Source organism: Cyanistes caeruleus, chromosome 14 (genome assembly GCF_971803275.1).
Source record: "Cyanistes caeruleus chromosome 14, bCyaCae1.hap1.1, whole genome shotgun sequence".
NCBI classification, from domain to species: domain Eukaryota; kingdom Metazoa; phylum Chordata; class Aves; order Passeriformes; family Paridae; genus Cyanistes; species Cyanistes caeruleus.
The window spans coordinates 4734853-4753961 of NC_141714.1; the positions used below are offsets into that span (position 1 = coordinate 4734853).

Genomic DNA, 19109 nt, shown 5'->3' on the forward strand with positions numbered 1-19109 from the left:
AGACAGCTGGGATTAGGGTTTTTTTAACAGAAGTAACCTGCTCTGTTTTTTGGACAGAAACCAAGTCTCAGAATTCTCAGTGGAGCTGTGATTTTGCCAAAAAACATTCCCGGACAGGGGGAATTATGTTCTACATTTGAGACATGCAACTGTACATGTACAATTTTACAAAGTGCTGCAGCTGAGCATGTAATGAGTCAGCTCAACTACATCAAGTAAAGTTGGTGTCAGACCCCTGATCACCTTGTTGGGCATTGTATGCAGTGGCATTTCTGGTCATGCTGGATGGCAGCCAGCCCGCCAAGCTCGCACGCTGCGTCTTAGTCCCTTTGTGCTTGACATCCTCCCCATTCCAGATGACATCATCCTCCCACTGGAGCTGTGTCACCATGAGGAAGTGCTCATCAGCTAGCAGATCATCCTTCTCCTTTGTTGACTCTGCATCCTGGAAGGGAGTAATCATTGTTGGAAGATCTGACTTTAAAGATATCCTTTCAAACTAACAGAGGAAAATTCAGTCTCATTTTCCACGGTGCACAACAGTCCACCAGCCCATCACCAGATTCTCTTTGTGCAGCAATCCCCACATCCATCTGCACATTTCGCCCCACAGTTCCCCTCTCACCCCCTCATCTGTGTGTCCTTTAGCCTCCTGCTCACTCTTCTCCTTCAGCTTGAAGCCATAATCGAACCCACTGCCGTCCTCAGGGATGCCCAGCATGTCGTACCAGAGCTGGGCGGGGCCGTAGCGCCACTCGGCCACCTTGGGCTTCGTGTCTGTCACCTTGTCTATGTCACCAGTTGACTGGGAAAATTTTGACTCCACAGGTGCCATCATGGTAATCTGAAGCACAGCAAAGAAGGGAATGGTTACACTGTTGGTTTATCTAAGTGTCAAGTAAGAGGTCTCTTCCTTTCCCAGCTTATTCTCATAGAAGAAAAGCGTTTCTAAGAAATTCTTTTCCATACTTACTAGCTGACTCAAGAATGTTCTGCAATTAGACTTTCAAGAACACAGAGATTTCTTCTTGATACAAAGAGGGTAAGCTCTCCTATTGATCCTGTATCACGGACGCAGCCTTCTCAGTAAGAAGCAATCACCTGAAGTCACTGACTAGTATTTGGAGAAGAGCTGCTGCCCAGCTGGAATACAAGCCAACTCTGTTCTCCATTTTTCTTTTGAGGGAAAAGCTCCTTCCTCTAAAAGTCGCTGTCCAATCCACTACTACCCCCAGCACTAGCTGGTGACCCTCTCTAAGTCTCAGATATCCCACCTCATCATCTGAAAGGCACTGCTCAGGAGGGGGAGGAGCAGCAAACTCATACTCCCAAGGAGATTTTCCTTCCACTCCACTCTCAACCACAACTTCACCCTCCTGTATCTGCACTTCCTGTGCCAACTCCCGATGCTTCTTCTTGCGTTTCCTCCGGGCACTTCGCCAGACCGACGGAACGTTCTTCCCAGGGCCAAAGAGACGCAGGAAACGCAGCACCTGGAAGAGGGAAAAACAAGAGAAGCAGGTTAAAAAGGACACTGTGGAATGCTTGCCCTCACCTGAAGAACAGTGATGCAAGAGCACTTTGCTTTTAGAGCACTCTGAAATTCAGAAGCTTGACCAATGGTACAACCCCATTTTCCAACGCAATCAACAATCTCTCAGTTGTATTTGAAAAAAGTTTCTGATCTTTCTGTTTGATGGATCCCTCCTTTTCAAAAGGATATATTCTCAATTTCAGACACAGAGAAAGGCAGAGCAAAGAAAGACTGCGTTTACATATTGGACATGTGGTTAAGACACCACCTGGAAATAACTGATTTTCATTCTGAACAATCCACAATCTTCAGAAAGACAGATGGAAGCTGAAGAAGAGTTGATAAAATTATCAGCAAAAGAGACAAGCTAAAAGAGAGTTATACAGAGATTTCTTAAGCAAACAGATAAATAATATGGTCCAGTAATAATACACTTATTTTTATTTCCATTATAATGTTTTTCCCCTATACTGCATACCTCCAAAACTTACACTAATGGTAATGATACATTTCCTATCCTGTTCCTTTTATGGCTATGATTGCTGTTTTTTAAGCATTTAAATTTATTTTCTTCTAAGAACTCTTTTAAAGAGGTAAAACATTATTTCTAAATTAACAGACATATTTAGGAAACAGTAATTAGAACCAAAGATTTGCAGATACACCCTATTAATGTTCCCTGTTAATCTGTTACAATGAATCCCCAAAAGAAATGTTTATATGACCACTCTGTCCACTTTTGCTACATCCATGCTACATACCCTCTTCCCAAAACTCCCACAGATGATTTATGAAGCCTTTATCCAATATCAGTGAACTGTCACGAAGAACAAAGTCTCAGAGACAGCTAAGCTGCTGTCTAAGACACAAAAGTCTGCTTCTGTACATGTTATTTTAGGAGGTTTCATCCAAAAATACAATGCTGTATTAACATGCAGCCCATCCTCATAGCAAAACCTACAAGGATTTAGGCTTAGCTCTATTGTTCACTAATTAATCATGGAAAGTGCTTAGCATTAATTGCTTGCACTGATTTCTGCACACACAGGGCACACCCAACACTGAGCCAGTCTCTGACATTACGTGTTGAGCGTCAAAGAAATGAGCACACACACTGGTACACAGGAAACACCAAGAAGGGAATTTCTGTGCTACAGCCCCAGCTGGATCACCAATAGAGAGTGCTCAGCTAAATCATTAAAACATGGCATTTAATTATGCCAATTTTTCAGCTCTTTTCACAAACTTTCTGAGGCACCCATAAAATCAAGTTATCCTTGTACACAACCATCTGTTTGGCAACTATAAGCACATCTTCACTGTCCTTCCCCTCCTACCTTTCCTCTCTTCCTGACAGTTTTAAAACTTCCAAACTAATTACTGAAATACATAAACCGCATTTTCTATTTGGGAGCATTTAGGAAAGAATTATAATGAATTCACTTTGTGCAAAACCCAACCATTCGTTGAACCAGCTTGCTTTGAGGTGATTTCTAATTTATGCCCAGAGCAGTTTCAAGAGAGAATTAAGTAAAGATACAGATCACAAATTGTTACACGAAAAACACACCAAGTTTAGGAAAGGATGAGCAAATATTTACCAGAAAGCAGATAGATTAGCACTAGTTTTTAATCATCTGGCAAAAGTATCAAATCAACAGGCCTTTGCTATGGTCAGCAAAACATTCACACCCTGATTTATAGGATGCTTTTTAAGAGATTCCTGCAAATGGCAGGAAAATTATTAGATAAAAAGCAATCTGGAAACAGCGACATACAGAACCTAAAGAAAATATTGAGTGAGCAAGAACATCTATGTGATTACTGAGCACATACCCTTAAACATTGTACAATGCATATTTAGAGGGCTTACATGACACACGTCTCTTCCACATATCTCTTACAATACCTTGCCTGGTCGAAATTCTGGGAAGAGCTCTGTAACACTTGGCAACTGTTTGGTAGCATCTCGCTGCATGATTCCTGCAAGAGGAAGTGTGAGTTTGCCTTCCTTGGATTCTGCCTGCCTGGCTTCTTGAGGTTCCATCTCTGACTCAGAATCAGAGCTGCTGCTGAAATCCACCTTGTCGGAGGCAGCAGAGGAAGGAGCAATGATGGAGGGCAAAATGATACCGTCTCCATCTTCAGATACTACAATAGAACAAGCACCTCATAAACAAACAGGTCTCCTCCCGCTCCCCTAGCATAACCCCATAGTGCCACAATTACTGTTTCTACCAAGTTATGCAAAAATTAAGCCTGTGCAGGCGTTCTAAGTACCATTCTGGTTTAACCTTTCATTTTATCCTAAGCGTTCCAGGAGAATTCCCCAGCCATGACTGAGAGGATGAGATAAAAAAAGCAGTTTCATTGTCAATACAGGTATTTCAACAGTCACTGGAAATACAATACTTTACCCTAGATTTCAGGTAATTCTGCAACATCACAAATACTCACCTTCAGATGCCGCCTGCTGACCGAGTTTTGGTGACGCGTGGTGCCGCAGAACTGCTACACAGCAGCGCTTGCTTCCTTCAGACATTCACATTGCCAGAGAGAAAAAGAAAGTCCTCACTCACCAGTGGCAGCTGCATCCTTTTCATCTTCTTTTTTTCCAGGTACTGGAGGTGGTGGTGGTGGTGGCATCAGCTTGGAATCAATGTCTTCACAGTCAGCATCGTAATCATCCTCATCTTCATCTAACCAGGCAGGAGACAAGACCACGTGTTAAGCAGATAATAAAACAAAACCAGGCACCCTTTCCATTTATTGTCTCAAACCTGATGGCATAGACACCATTCTCATCTTGTAATTAGATGAAAACTCTTACCAGTTCAGCTTCCTGCACAAAGTCATTTGCAAGATGTAAATTTAAAAAACAGAGGGAAGGAAGGACAAAGAGAAACTGACAGAAAGATGACTGAAGCACTTAAAATCTATGTGTGTGTATGTACCTCCTTTTATTCACAATTTGCCTATGTGTTTATGTATTCTGCAATCACGTCCTTTCATGCACACTTTGTAGAACAAATAAAGAAAATGTGGGTTAAAAGGTCCAAATCACCTTTATATCTCACTAACCACAGAAAGTCACCAGAAGGTTAAGTGTAAGACACCTCTAAAGAACATGCCAAGATATAGCATTTACACCAGCAGCTACTGAGATGGAAAAGCTGCTTATTTTTGAAAGCGTATTCTAGGCCAGACAGAGATACCTGGGACCAACAAAAGAACCAAGGGACCTTCTGCAGAAAGTCCTCTTAAAATAAAAATAAAAAATAAATTCACGATTAAAACAGGAGAGAGATACTAAGATTAAAGTGATTCCAATGAGGAACTGATTCTTTAAAAGAGGAAGACAGCAAGCAGTGGTTTCATCCAGTGAAGACAGTTTCACAAAAGCTGACACTGGGTTCTTGAAGCAAGGAGGGAAAAGGCACAATGTCCCAGAATACCTCCTACAGGCAGAGCTGCAGTGCTGATCCCCTTTACCTGGCCTTCGAGCTGGCTGCAGGCTGCCCATCGCCTGCTTGTACCGACGGCTCTCATCTTCTGCCACTTCAGTGATATCTGAGTAATCAACAGCATCCTCTGTGCTCTTAACCCAGCCTAAGAAGAAAACAAAACTTAATCCTAATTTATGTTACATCAGACTTCACTAACTACTTACAAATCCTTTGCTATGCTTCCTTTATTTCAAAGAACAAAACTATCTAATTAACATCACCCACCAGAGTACTTTTCCCCTCATTCTAATCAAAATCTCTCATAGCTCAGAACTTCCTCTAAAAGACTGGTAAACAACCAACTTTAGCACAAGGAACTATCACTTATTCACTGAAATTGTTCAACAAGTTCAGAAAGAGATGTTATACTGTGTGCAAAGTAGGCTTCTTTAATACAAACACAGACTAAACTTATTTATGAAGGTGGAGAAACAAGTAAAAGAAAAAATATTTATAAAGAATTAAAGGGAACAAGTGCAAAACTGATCAGGAGCTACTGTGGGATTCTGTTTGGCAAGGTGGAGAAGGGAAGGCCTTTGACAGGGGGCCTCTGACCAGGGAACACCACGATACACTGCAGACCCGGGTGCATTTTGTTCTCTCCAGCTAGAGCTGTGACCCTGCAGCCCCTCTGCTGCCCAAGCACCGCTATCCCAGCTATGCCAAACCTTCCTCGTCCAGGTGTGCTCCCTCGCTCTCGGCGCTCTCCTCCTCGCTGGCGGTGATCTCGGTGATGAGGTTGCCCAGCCCCAGCACGCCCAGCCCGGCCAGGTGCTTCTTGGATTCCTGGGGAGACCAGAGCTGGGAGGCTCCGAGCGCCGGGCCGGGCCGAGCCCCTCAGGCTCCTGCTGGGTCCTGCCCCAGAGCCCGCCCGAGCATCCCCCGGGACACCTCAGGACATGCCGAGCACCTCGGTACATCCCGGTTCACCCCAGCAGAGCTCAGGATTTGCCGCTACAACCCGGCACATCCCGGTACATCCCGGGTCACCCTGGCTTCACCCCGGTACAGCCCAGGTGTCCCCAAGCGCTCCGCTTCACGCCCGTCCCTCCGCCCGCGGTGCCTTCCCGGAGCGACACGGCCCTACCTTATCGAGGACGCTGTCCCCTTCCAGCTGCCCCGCCTCATTGATGTTGCCGAAGAGGAAGCCTGCCAGGGAGAAAGGCTCGGCGCGGCCGCCATCCGCCTCCTCCTCGCTCTCCGAGTCCGACATCGCTGCACGGACACCGAGAGCGGGCCGGAAGCGGCGGCGGGAGCGGCCCCGGGAGCGGCGGCGGGAGCGGCGCCCCCCACAGCGCCCCCGCGCGGCCCCGCCCCGCGGCGCAGCAAAGGAAGCGCAAACGCTCCGCCCTTCCCAAAAATTCCTTTATTGCCTCGAGCAACCGGGTCTGGCTTTCCACAGGAAAGAGCTGCCTTCAGCACAGGTGCGGTACAAACGGCAGGGCGAGTTAATGCGACAGCCAGAGAGATGAGGAAAGGTTTATTACAATGTAATTATGCATAATTTATAAAAAAAAAAAAAAAAGGAAAAAAATACTTTAAAACTGTTAGACGTAATACAAATTATTTTATAGCATAAAATCAAGTTGCCAGTGTATGTATCAGTACCACACTTCAGAGTCTTGGGCTCCCACTGCTGATGAGTGGTCCTTTCTGCCCACCCTGGGGGTTAGGACCCCCCTGAGATCCATCCACTTCTCGGGGTCAGCCCAAGCAGCACCAAGGTTTCTACAGAGTGAGGTCTAGCACCCGGAGACAAAGCACAGGAAGGTTCTTCTAGTTTAAATTTCATAGAAACAGCTACAGCTGTAAACGGAAGAAATCACTTCCACATCTAAGAACACCTCATGGATATCCTTTGGACACACAATTCCTGAACTGTTCAGCTTCAGCTGTCTTAAAAAAAACAAAAACAAGTAGTTCAGAAATCATTCACAAAGCAAAGGTTAAAATCTGTGTCTTCACAGTGAGTCTCTTCTGTGAATTAAGACATACACATTGCATCTCTATTCAGTAACAAACCGAAGGACCTGGAAACCCACACTGATTATTCTGACCTCCCAAAACAAGACAAAATCCAGCCATGGGATTATGTGAAGTCTGTATTTGTCAACTGCCCACAGAAGAAAAATAAAGCATGGGAGAAACAGAACTGATTGTAAACTGAAGCACTGGACTACTTACAATAAAAGGCACCAAGAATTCCAGGGGGGGGAAAAAGGAAGGAGGATCACGAAAGGAGAATGCCCAGTGAATGGAAAAGCTCACTGGATTTGTCCTGAAGCCTGCCCTCATAAAAAGCAGAGGCTGGAGGAAAGCAGCCACTAGACAGGACTTTTACTCCTGCCAGAGAGTGACAAAAATACAAAACATTTAAATAACCAGGTTCTCCAAAGTGAGTAAAAAGTCTTTGATGGTTCAAAGTTCCCCCTGCTCATTTTCATCACTATCATGTTATTCTCCTCAGCACTGTTGTGCAATCCATTTACTACCTAATCTAAGTGGGGATAAGGTGTTCTGGCATAATGTAATCAACAGTGTAACCAAATCAAATAAATTGATTAAGCAGTTGAATTTTATCTCACTATACTCTCTTCCAGTTCACTCCAGGATGGCTGCTTGAGCCTACAGAAATGGAGGAGTTGTGCAATAATACTTGCTCACAAGATTTCTTCTCCACAAAATGGTTGTAATTCAGTTAGGAATAACCACAAAAAGATGCAGGATTAAAAGATTTCAGTATGTAAAAAAGTAAAAACTTTTAAAAACAGCAGTAGCTTCAGTACAAAACTGCAAATACATGTAGAAAAAAAAAAGTAGACTTTTAATTTCAGGCACCTCTTAAGACTAGTTCAAACATATCACAGACTTTTAAAAGTACATTTCTGAATAAAGCAAAGGTTATGGGCTTGCACTGGGGTCAGTTGATTTAGGTCTGACCAGCATTAAAACAAACCATGTGCACTGGCTTAAATAAATACATTTTAAACATGATAAAGTCTATTTACTCAGTTACTGAAATTTACCTACAGAAAATAATCTTGAATTACAAGGCACGGAGTTAATTGCTGCCTGCAAGTCCAGCCCACACTAAAGGCCTACAGCTAAAGCAAAGGCAGAATGTGGTAAGTAGAGGTTATCTCAGTGAATTCTCTACACCCTCACAGCCTCCAGGGCAGGAACCACATCTGGAACAGCACTTCCTCTGCAAGTGCAAGAGACACTCCAGGCAATGGCACTTGGTGAAGGAAAACGTGCAGAGTCTGTAGGCTTCTGCAAATATCCTGCAGAACGGGTGTTTTTGTACTGCCTGTGCTCAGCGTTTGGAACTCTGTGTTGGCTCATTAACCACAGGTACCAGTATTTGGATTAATTGCAATTTATAATCTCTGGGTTGCAATTGGCTAAAGCAACACCAAAATGAGCACATCTCAGATTAAAAAAAACTGCAGTTAGTGTCAGCATCAGTTACACCAGCTGAAGAAAGGCACATCCTCTTCAAATAGTGGAATTAGGGCACAAATACCAACATTTCTATCCAGAAAGTGGAATTAGGGCACAAATGCAAATGTTTCTATCCATCTGGTATTTTTGCCAGCATCACATAAAACAAGGTCAAATTAACACAAGATCCCTAAAAACCTTGTTGATATATTTTCTGTTATCTTGCTAAAATGAGGCACTTTTTTCTCTGACCAGGGTATACACCAGTGCAGTTTTGCATGTGTGGGAATCACAAGAAAAAGCAAGTTCTGAATGACCAATTGAGGCTGCAGCCAGACAAAGACAGCACTGTCAACTTCAGACAACAAAGCCCAGTCCAGCACCAGTGGTTTCACACAAAGTATCTTTGAAGCATGCTGCTTTCATACCAGGGAGCTGGAAGGTTGAGTCTAAGGAAGGGCTCATGCGCTCACTCCTCAGCTGGTCCCGGAACCACACATAAAGAACAGTGCACATCCTGAAAATAAAAGCCAGCTGCCACTTACTAGAGCTGCTAAAGAAGGTTAAAAAGTATGTAAATAGAATTTCAGTTAAAAAGAGTTTATAATAGCTGAGCATCCAAGAGAGGAAAAAACCGCCCAGGTAATCCTATCCAGTGACTGGCTAACCATTATAGACTGAACTGAAAACAGGAAGAAGCACGGGTTCCTGTAAACAGAACCTCCAAATTTTCTGTCAGTCTTCTCACAGAAAAACAAAGAAGCAATTTGCCATAAAAATCTCAGATGTTGGCCCCAAGAATGTCAGGAACTGAAGCAATTAATTCCTCAAGAGCAAACAGGCTGCTGTCAAGTCTCTGGGATTCATCAAAGGGATTACACTGAAAATCTCATTTTGAGAAGTGTCATCCCAAATACCTCAGTCAGCCTGAGAAGGTAACTGTTAAAACTTTATTCTCAGGGTGCTAAGTCTCTTTGGACAGTGAAATAAAATCTCAGTTTAGAAGATTATGGAAGACTTGAATCTAAACTACTCTTCTACTTCTCCACCTCAAAACTATGAAAATCACTCATTTGAGTGAGTCATCATTATTTTAAGTTCCTTACATAAGGAGAAATCAGCTCCTGCTTCTATTAATAAATCATTGCAGGTATTATCTTGGTCTTGCTCATTGCATTAACCATGCCTAATGCTAACTCTTCATACAGTCAATCACAGTTCACTGTAAGGTGAATCTCAGTAATAGTTCAGGTATTTTTGCAAGTAAACAAATTGTTTTCAAGCTTTAAATTGACAAAACTGGACAGCCAGACTTCTGTTTGTAAAACAAATTCAATCAGTAAATAAAGGATGGGAAAAGCAGCAGCTACACTTAAAGCAAAATTATATCAGAATTTATGCTTTTCAGCAAACCTAGTAACTGATGGCTATCTAGTAAAGAAGTAGCTTCAAAGAAGTCTCCTCTTTTATTTTCCTCCACTAAAATAATCAAGTGATCCCTGGAGAAGCTGGAGACTGGAACTTCAGAAATAAAGTAGGTATTTGACCTCTCAATTGGAAAAAAAACCTGTTCTGTTTCAGTTTCCCTGAAGCAGTAAGACTGCAAGAATATTCATTGTATAAACCATTTCTGCTTAGAGCTGTTAGTGCAAGATGCAAATCTTCAATTTAACTCGTTAAAAAGCCCTCCAAGATTCTAGTCAACTTCCAACATGCATCAACCAAGGCAACTACAATAAGACACATTTTCTTGTGTTCTTCTTTGTCACAGGATACAGAACTGCACGGACAGCTTCAGCAAACACCTCCCGAACACCCTCCTGATTCAATGCTGAGCACTCCAAATATTTGACTGCTCCAATTTGTTTAGCCAGTGAAGTCCCCTGCTGCGGGGTAGTGGGAGCCAAGCTCTGCTCTTTCAACTTTTTAACCGTTTCCAGGTCACTTCTCAAGTCTCTCTTCGTGCCCACTAAAAGGATGGGGACATTTGGACAGTGGTGAGAAACTTCAGGGTGCCATTTGTGCCTCACATTTGCATAGGAAGAGGGGCTGCCAATGGAGAAACAGATGATGAAGACGTTAGTTTGGGGATAGGAGAGCGTGCGCAGGCGGTCGTACTCCTCCTGGCCCGCAGTGTCCCAGAGGTTCAGGCTGACTGTCCGGCCATCCACGGTCATCTGGGCACTATAGTTGTCAAACACAGTAGGGATGTACTCTTCTGGGAAGGCATTGGTGGTGTAGCTGATGAGGAGACAAGTTTTTCCCACCGCACCATCTCCGACAACCACGCACTTTATAGTCTGCATTCTTCACCCAGAGACAAATTCCTGCACAAAGCAAGAAGAGAGGAGTTAGGCCAAGCACGCTCAGTGGTGCTCACTGTGAAGATAAGCTTTAGCAAGTGTTTTTAATATAGCTGAGGATTTCTTATCACATTCAGTGTCTCAAGCCACTCTGAAGAGCTGGAGGCTAGAAAGACAATAGTGAAATGGAGATGCAATGAGTGGAGAGCTAAGTGACAATTGGCTGCATTCCAATCATGTAAGTACAAATTAGCCAAATTCCCACAATCTTGCCTTACTGCCAGACTGTTTCCCACAGGCAAAAGGACAAGTCCTTAGGGGCACCTGCAAGTAGAAAGGGATTGTGACCCAGTAACAAGATACTCTGTCGTTTGTAGGTTCACATATCCACCTCTGTACACACACACTCCAACACTCACACTTGCCTACCCAGTCTGCTACCTAAACAGTTTACCACAAAGAAAGGTCCAAAAGTTATATAAAAAATTAAGATATTAATTTCTGGGCTGGACTGCTACTGCTTATAATAATAATTCACTACACTCAGATCAATCAGTCCTGAATAAACTACATTATTTACAGGACACCAGATAAAACATTCAGAAAGCAGCACATTCAAGAAAAGCTGTTATTTGAAATCTAACTAGCCATGGTAACCCAGATTAAAATCCATAAAGAATTTTTCTAAAGAAGCCAAGAACAGATTACTCTCACTAATCACTGACAGAACAAGCAGGATTTAATAGGCTTGAGTTACTTTGTGTCCTCTAAATAATGAGCATGAGAAAAATACACACCCTAAAAAATCAGCAGTCAAACAGCTTTCCTGGGAAATTGTTACTCAGGAGATTCTTGAGACTTAGAGGTTTTCCATATCCCTTCCCTGAGATGTGAAGACTAAGTTTGACAATCAAACTGATACAGTCTAAAACACAATTAATTTTAAACTTTCATCACATGAACAGTAAGAAGTTTTAAAATAGCAGGGAACTAACTACAAGCAGTCATTTGTTGTACATTTCTTGTGTGCTGGAGCTTCCACTGCTAGCCTGGACAAGAAGGAACTTGCATCTGCCTTCTCACCCAAATGCCTTTGAGGTACTATCAGTAATCCTCAACCTGCAACCAGCAGAAAATACCCTGCTTCAAACAGAAGAGAATACTGGGAAGAACTTTTCAGCAGGGCCTGTTATGATAGAACACTGGGTAAAGGCTTTAAACTAGGAAAAGATTGATTTAGATTAGATATAAGGTAGAAGTTATTTACAGTGAGGGTGGTGAAACACTGGCACAGGTTGCCCAGAGAAACTGTGGCTGCCCCATCCCTGGAAACATTGAAGGCCAGGCTGGATGGGGCCCTGAGCAGCCTGACCTCATTGAAGATGTCCCCACTCACTGCAAGGTGGTTGAACCAGATGACTTCCAAAGGTTCCTTCCAACCTCAACTATTTTGATTGCATATTCCAGAAAGACCTCAGCTCTAACACCATCAAAGTAGCAAAGGGAATATAGAACTTCAAGACCATCCAAGCAAATCAATAATTCATTTTCATTTAAGCCTCAGCTTTGTCCTTTTAGATGAAGTCTTTATCTGCATCCCCATTCTCACTGGGAGCACACGATTCTTCTGAACTAAGTGAGAACAGGCTACCTGAAGCTTTGGCACAAAGCTGCATCAGGCAGCTGGAGTGACAGTGACTGCTCACCACAACACACAGTGCTTAAGGAAGTATCACTGTGTGTACACAGATACTACAGAAACCCCCAGTGGCCACACAGGGTGGGAAGGAATCACCTTATGCTGTTTGTGCTGCCAAAGCCTGGCTGGAGCATACACAGCAGGTTTTAAAGCCCATTCCTACACTTACATCAAACCCTGAAGTACCAGAACCTGCTGTGCCAGAAACCTTAGTGGTGACCACCACTGCTTCCAGAGCAAAGGTTTTTGTCCCAAATGAACCATCTGTGCAACAGACAATTCATTTTGACCAGTCAGTAATAAGTGACATCACAGAGATGACAGAGCTAAATCAGCAACAAGTCTCATGAAGAACAAGATGATACACAAAGCCTTTTATATGCCCAACCCCTAGCTTCTAAAATAAACAAATTGCAAACACTTGTAAACAGATCTCTCTTTAAAACCCAAACAAGCTCCCCCAAGGACTTAAATCTCTTTGCACTTCTGCCCAGAGCTCTGCACAGAGTGCCAGGGTATCCCCAAAGTGCACCCCAGCCTGCACATGACATGGCTGAGGATCATCACACCAGCACTGTCAGGCAACACAGCTTCCCAAAGGGAAAAATTCCAAAGCCACCTGTATCCCAGACCATCAGCAGCTAACACAATCTGATTCAAAATGTCTAATGAAACTGTGTTACCCAAAGATTACTTTGTTGGTGTTTTATTTAAGAGGTCATTAGAGATTTCAATTTGGAAATTGCTAATAAAGTAACAAAAAAAGCCTGAAACATGAACGCTCTTTTCATGCTACTAATACCTTGAATTACCTCACTAAAACTCGGATTCTAGAAGAGCAACAATTGCAATGGGAAATAATTCCATGCAAACCTGCCAAAGCATTGGGCAAAGTATTAACTACACAAACATGCTAAAGAGCTTGTAGGCTTTTAAGTAAGATTCTCTGAAGGGCCCCTTTAAAGGAGGTTGCCTAAGCTGAAAGGAATCGTGTGTGGCATATGCAATACAGAAAAACAAACACACACCAGGATAAACTTTCTTGGCATTGAAACACAAAATTTAGATAAATTAATCATAAAATAAAGAGTAGTAAGAAACTACTTGATTCCAGAAAACTATTGTGAGCAAGGGTAGTTTGGTTAAAGATTTATATATGGAAGACAAGAGTCACAACCAAGCAAACTAATACTACTTCCATCTATTTTCTCTCTTTTCTATTTCTTTTCTATTAAATCCATATATTTAATAATGTACTTAATACTCATAATGTATGAAGATCTCTAATTGTTGTTTAGCAAATAATTTGCCTACAATAAAACTCTCATAAGATAGTAAAAAGCTGGGGTTCAAATTTGCATGGAAAATTCCAATTTCTTAAGCAGCCTTGAAATTGGCACTGCATGCTATCTAAATATAAATATACATTGAAAAAAAAACCAACCCATACTCCAAAAACAAAATTACCAACAAATATTACCAAGAGTAGGAAAATTAGTTTAGGGTTTGTTTGGGTTTTTTTTTTTTGTGACCTTCAAAAGAATTTCTGGGGAAACTTTAGAAAGAAAAGTTCCACATACAACAACTAACAAGAACTGAAAGAGAGAAAAATACAGATTAACACGTCAACACATTAAAAAAAAAGCAATTTAGAAACAGAAAGCTGGGCACAAGCTTCAAAGCCAAGTTGAAAGGTTACGCAGCAAGAAAAACAAGTGAATGGAAAATCCAAAGAAGTGAGAGGTAATCTGGGTTCCTTAGTCCTTGCATAGAAAGGGCTTTTATTACAGGTAAGGTTCAAGCAGCTATAGCAGAATTGAAATAATTTTCAAATTAAATATTTTTTTTTTTAAATGAAAAAAAAAAAGAAGAGAAAGAAAGAAAGAAAGAACGGAAAAACAAAAAAACAACACCAAATCACTCCACACAGAAGTGTTGTGCAAAAACAGTTCTTTCTATCTCGTCCATCAATGACTTTGAATTTGAAAACTGGCATTCCCTGCTTGGGTCAGTTTTCTTTTCAGACGATGCTGATGAGTCTGACTTCACTGCCTGCACACCTGGCACTTCCTCTGGAATGTGCAAGATTTCAATCAACATGTCAAGACATCATCTGAAGAGCTGCTCCTGTTCTGACCTAATTAAGCATTTTCTGGTATCATTAACATGGACAGTTTGCTCTCCAGATGAACATTTGCTGGGGAAATTCACTTCTTGGAACGCACACACAGAGTAACTTCACACTGCATCAAAATTTTTTTGTGGTAAAGAAACAACTTCTAGATCTTCCCTTCAATACTCCTGAAGGGAAGTTCCCTGTCTGCTGAGAGAAAGGAGAATACAGTGACAGAGAACAGACACAAAACAGGAACCTGGATCCTTTTGTAGTTTTCTAGATTTATGGTTTTTATACTTCCTACACTTCTAAAACCTCTTTGCAGAACTACTTCTTAGCAGGACATGCCTACATACCTCTGCCTTTGCTCTTTTAACATCAGATGCCTCTTTGTTAGGTGGATTTTAGCACGGATATTGCTCTTTGATAAACTCACTGAGTTTGTCAGCTCTTCCTCCCTTCTCTTTACAGTTTAGATAGGGCCCCATTTTGGTCAAAACTGAGCAGAAAACTCCCTAGGAGTTCAGCTGAAACCAGCTGTACTGACCTGTGTCATTCTGCTCAGCCATCACATTTCATCAAGCCCTCGCTGTTTTGGAGAACCAGATCCTGCTTTACCAGGGGCAGACAGAAGTTAAGAAATCTGAACAATTTAATTGCTCATCTTTCAGTAACAAAAATCAGAGGCAATTCACCCTGTCTGCCTTGAAACATGAAGTCAGGCAGGAACTTTCAACAAAGAACTGGGTGGATAGGGCCATTCTAAATATATCACACTATCCTCACCCATGCAAAGGAGTTAATTCACATGTACAGCTTACCCACCAGGCCTAGCAGGGAAGAGAAAGGAGCTCTCAGCAATTTAATCAAGACTCTGTTACTATCCCACAACAGCTCAGCTTACTCGCCATTGTTTTAGGCAAGTGCCAAGGGGATGGAGAAGTGCCAGGCTTTCAGAATGCATGCCAAGAAAGAGCAGAAAAAGTTAAATAGGAGACCTCATCCCTCATATCCTTCAGCAATGAATGACCTACTTGGATTTCTCAGTGCCTCTCAAAGTTTTCACACCACTTTCTGTCCTGCCATTTACCTGCAAGAGAAACAAAACTGCAACAGTCTGAGTGGCTGAAAAGAGGGGAAAAAAGTCCACAAGGGAAGGCAAGACTTCAGCAGCACAGCAGGAACTGTGCAGTCCACCACCCAGGCTCCACATGAACAACAGAACTGAGGAAACTTGCTCTCTCCCGAGCTCTTTGCCTATAATTTCAGTTCCCAAGCACGTAACAATTCTTGTTGGTTGTTCCTTCCGTGCCAATGCTAGAAAGCCCTTCATGCCTTTTGACACAAGAAGTTGTTTCTAGGAAATAAAAGAAACCCCTCAAAACCTTTCAAATATTTTAAAAACCTCTACCTCTGTCAAATTAGGCTGAAATTGGTTTATTGATTTAAAGATTTATTTTTTTTTCAGGGATGAAACAGACATGAGCAATATTTCTTAGGAAACTACGGTGAAAATGAAGTCCTCTGCATGAGATATTTGGGCAACTCAGCCACACAAACCTCTTACTACAGGCTCTCATACTCCAAATTTTATAGCACAGCAATGATATTAGTGACCAAACATCAAATACTTTAAATTCTATGAATCCAAGATATTGGATGGATAATTTATGTTTCCAAAAGGCATTACCTCATGAGAGAGATGCAAAGCTGATGAAATAACACTGTGACAAGGTGCAGCTGCACAGCCCACAGGAACTAAAACCAAAGACTTCAGCAGATATCCAGATCCCCAGTGATGAACACGACACACATCCTGCCATAATCAAAAGCTGCAGAGCATTAAACTTGGATTTTCCTCCTGCAACCACCGTGCAGAGGCACGGATGAATCAAGACAGGGACCCTTCACAGTTTATTTGAACACAAGTGACCCTCTGATGGTGTAAGAACAGGGCTGCAAGGTGCTGTGCCCACCCACTAACTCACTTCCTGGGCAATACAAGCAACTTGCACAGGTCCTGGGGGGTCACAGTCAGTTCATAAAATGTTAATAACCATGTCCTTCCCACCTCCCATAGATTCTGACAAAGCCTTAGTTGCTACTGTTGGCTAAAACAAACAAACAAACAGTACCTCAGACATAAGGTTTTGTGCAGAGGTGTTTTAAACACGTTGCAGGATGAATGGCAAATCCAGTTTAAGCATTCTTGATTCCTGTTTGAGGCAAAAGGAAAAATAAAAAACTGTTAGTATGTCTTCCTGTCATCTTTTGTTACCTGGCATTTGCTGGCACTCTGAGTTGTAAAAAAGCCATTGTTGCACACGAAAGGCAATGTCACACCAGGAAAATCTAAGCTTCTTTCTCTGAGAAAATAAAACCCCTCCACATTTTCATTGGATTGCACGTCTCTGATTCTTCTTCCTCCACCCCTAAATTTCACTGTCGGGGGGGGGGAGATTTAATAAAAAATAAAAACACAAACAAGAATAAACAAAGAAAGATCCAAACAAAACCCAACCAAAAACAAAACCGAAACAAAATCAAATAAAAACCCCCAAATGAAAACAGAAAACCCCAAAACACAGAAACCAAAACAAACAAACAAAACCAAACAAAAATGCACTTGCTCAATCAATACCAGTTTTTTCAAAGAGTTTTGGTATGACTAAGACAGGAGCTAATGCATGCACTCAGTGTGTATTTTATCATGGGTTGTGCACTACAATATGGGAACAATTGCCAAGTCTTATTTGCATCAAGTATTGCAATTCTAAAATGTGAGCAAAAGTTACCAGAGTCAAGGAGTCTCTCAGAAGTTCATCAGATTTACACATACAAGCATGTAAAGTAAAAAAAGATACTCCCTGTAAAGGTACATATCTTTACATTGACACCAGACTGTGTGAAAATTCTTTGGACCCTGAAAGAATCACAGCCTCACCACATAAGCAAATCAAACCACATGTTCAGTTTCCTCCTACTAATTGCAAACCGCATATTTTATTGTTTTTCCAAGATCACTGCAAAGTTCCTTCTATGAATAATATTTAAAAGCTTTTTAAAATGGAAATGTTAACCTAAAATACATCTCATAATCTTAAGTTCCATGTAGAAAAACCGCTGTGCTGGTGAACAGTGGCAAACTGGCTCCAAAGTATGCCTTCAAGTGATGTATTTTACATCTTACACGGAAGAGAACGTGAGCTTTTTAAAAATCAAAAAATGAGCTTGGGGCAAAGAGCTAATGATGCTGCCACAAGAAGCACTGCACCCCTGCCCAGGATGCACACTGCAAGTGTAAGGTATGCCTAAAGAACATTTACATTAAAGCACTCAAAGCTTTTTTATAACTCAGAGTAATTAAGGTGGGAATCACAAGTGTTTATAAAGCATAAACAGATACTGATTATTCATTGGTTCCTGGAAAAAAAACAAAAAACAACAAAAAACAAAAAAACAACCAAACAAGACCAGAGAACAACACAGGGGGTAAAAAAACAGAAAGAGAGAAGTTCAGAACAAATAAAAAGCAGCATTGCTTTGGGTTTGAGGTTAAGCAGGAACTCAGTGCAGGCTGTTATAAAACTGAAATTTCACGGCACTGCAGAAGGGAAGCACTGAGCTGATGAAGGGGAGCTCCGTGGCAGCTGCTAAACGAGACACTACCGGCACCCCTCACCTTGCACTTCTCTCCCTGAGACAGCACTTTGCCAGTTTCTGGAGAATAAATCCAACCCTCCCGTCTCCCTCACTCTCAGCAGCGCAGCGAGAGACCTTTCCACAGGCTCTCACCCTCATCCTATGCCAACTTTTTATGACACTCGCTGGGAGCAGAGGTCGCCTCGAATTTGTCGCGGCGCTCCTGATCGGGGTTCGCGTTACAGCAGCCCGGCCCAACCTTGGCTCGCTGCGGAAGGGGAGAAAGCGCGACCTGCCCCGTCCCTGGGCAGAGAAAGGCTCGTTCCAAACCCTTCCCCAGCATCCCCGGGCCCCCGAGCAGCACACTGAACTCCGCACGCACCGCCCAGTGCAGAAGCCGGGGCGCGCATCCCACTTCCCGAAACCCTGCGGACACGAAGGGGCCGGCACGCCACGCGGCTGAGGAGCCCCCGGTGCTCCCGGGCTGCCCTGCTCTGCCCCGGAGCCGCCCGCGTCCCGGCGGGACAGGTGCCGCCACAGCCTGGCCCGGGCCGGGTCCCGCGGCGCCCGGGCCGGCAGAGGCCGCGGGCCGCGCCCCGCTGTCAGCGCGGGTGGCGGGGCCGGCCGCGGAGGATGTTCCGGCACGGCCGGGCGGGAACACACGCGGCCACGCGCGGGGGCCGCTCCCCCGCCGCCCGCCGGGCCCGCCGCTCTCCCGCCCGCCCCGCCGGGCTCTCCGGGCCCCGCCGCTCCCCCGCTCGCCCCGGCGCCGCCGCCCCGCGCTCACCTCCGGCGCGGCCCCGCGCCCGCCGCTCCCCGCGCGCCCTCGACCCGGCCGCGCCCCGCGCCCGCCGCGCGCACGCGC

At 43.4% G+C, this 19109-nt stretch overlaps 2 protein-coding genes across 10 annotated transcripts in view; both read right to left on the reverse strand.

Annotated features, from left to right (window-relative positions):
• The window catches only part of TAF1 (TATA-box binding protein associated factor 1), a 29355-nt gene extending 22988 nt beyond the window's left edge, over window positions 1-6367 (reverse strand). For 2 of the 4 annotated variants that reach the window (XM_086851102.1, XM_086851101.1), the window contains exons 1-8: window positions 6128-6367; window positions 5709-5826; window positions 5027-5143; window positions 4114-4233; window positions 3444-3517; window positions 1275-1493; window positions 626-844; window positions 244-445 (exon numbers count right to left, since the gene is read on the reverse strand). In XM_086851102.1, coding sequence (XP_086707228.1) covers window positions 244-445; window positions 626-844; window positions 1275-1493; window positions 3444-3517; window positions 4114-4233; window positions 5027-5143; window positions 5709-5826; window positions 6128-6253 — 1195 coding nt within the window. In that variant the 5' untranslated portion in view covers window positions 6254-6367. Of the gene's footprint in view, window positions 1-243; window positions 446-625; window positions 845-1274; window positions 1494-3443; window positions 3686-4113; window positions 4234-5026; window positions 5144-5708; window positions 5827-6127 lie in introns of all 4 variants that reach the window. The other 2 variants (XM_086851100.1, XM_086851099.1) reach the window with 1 other exon arrangement.
• A 24-nt stretch (window positions 6368-6391) lies between these two features.
• LOC111929381 (rho-related GTP-binding protein RhoG) lies at window positions 6392-19089 on the reverse strand. Of its 6 annotated transcripts, none has more exons than XR_015276560.1 (4): window positions 18398-18813; window positions 16738-16818; window positions 15637-15692; window positions 6392-10811 (listed from the first exon to the last, which is right to left on the reverse strand). XR_015276560.1 is itself a non-coding variant. In XM_086851108.1 (4 exons), exon 4 carries the CDS (start codon window positions 10788-10790, stop codon window positions 10215-10217), a length of 576 nt encoding a protein of 191 aa, XP_086707234.1. In that variant the 5' UTR covers window positions 10791-10811; window positions 15637-15692; window positions 16738-16818; window positions 19032-19089; the 3' UTR covers window positions 6392-10214. The 6 variants fall into 6 exon arrangements, 4 of the variants coding, with proteins under 4 accessions (XP_086707234.1, XP_086707236.1, XP_023782720.1 ...); XM_086851108.1 differs by lacking the exon at window positions 18398-18813 and adding an exon at window positions 19032-19089; XR_015276561.1 differs by lacking the exon at window positions 15637-15692 and having other exon boundaries at window positions 18398-18637.
• Window positions 19090-19109: the final 20 nt, after the last annotated feature.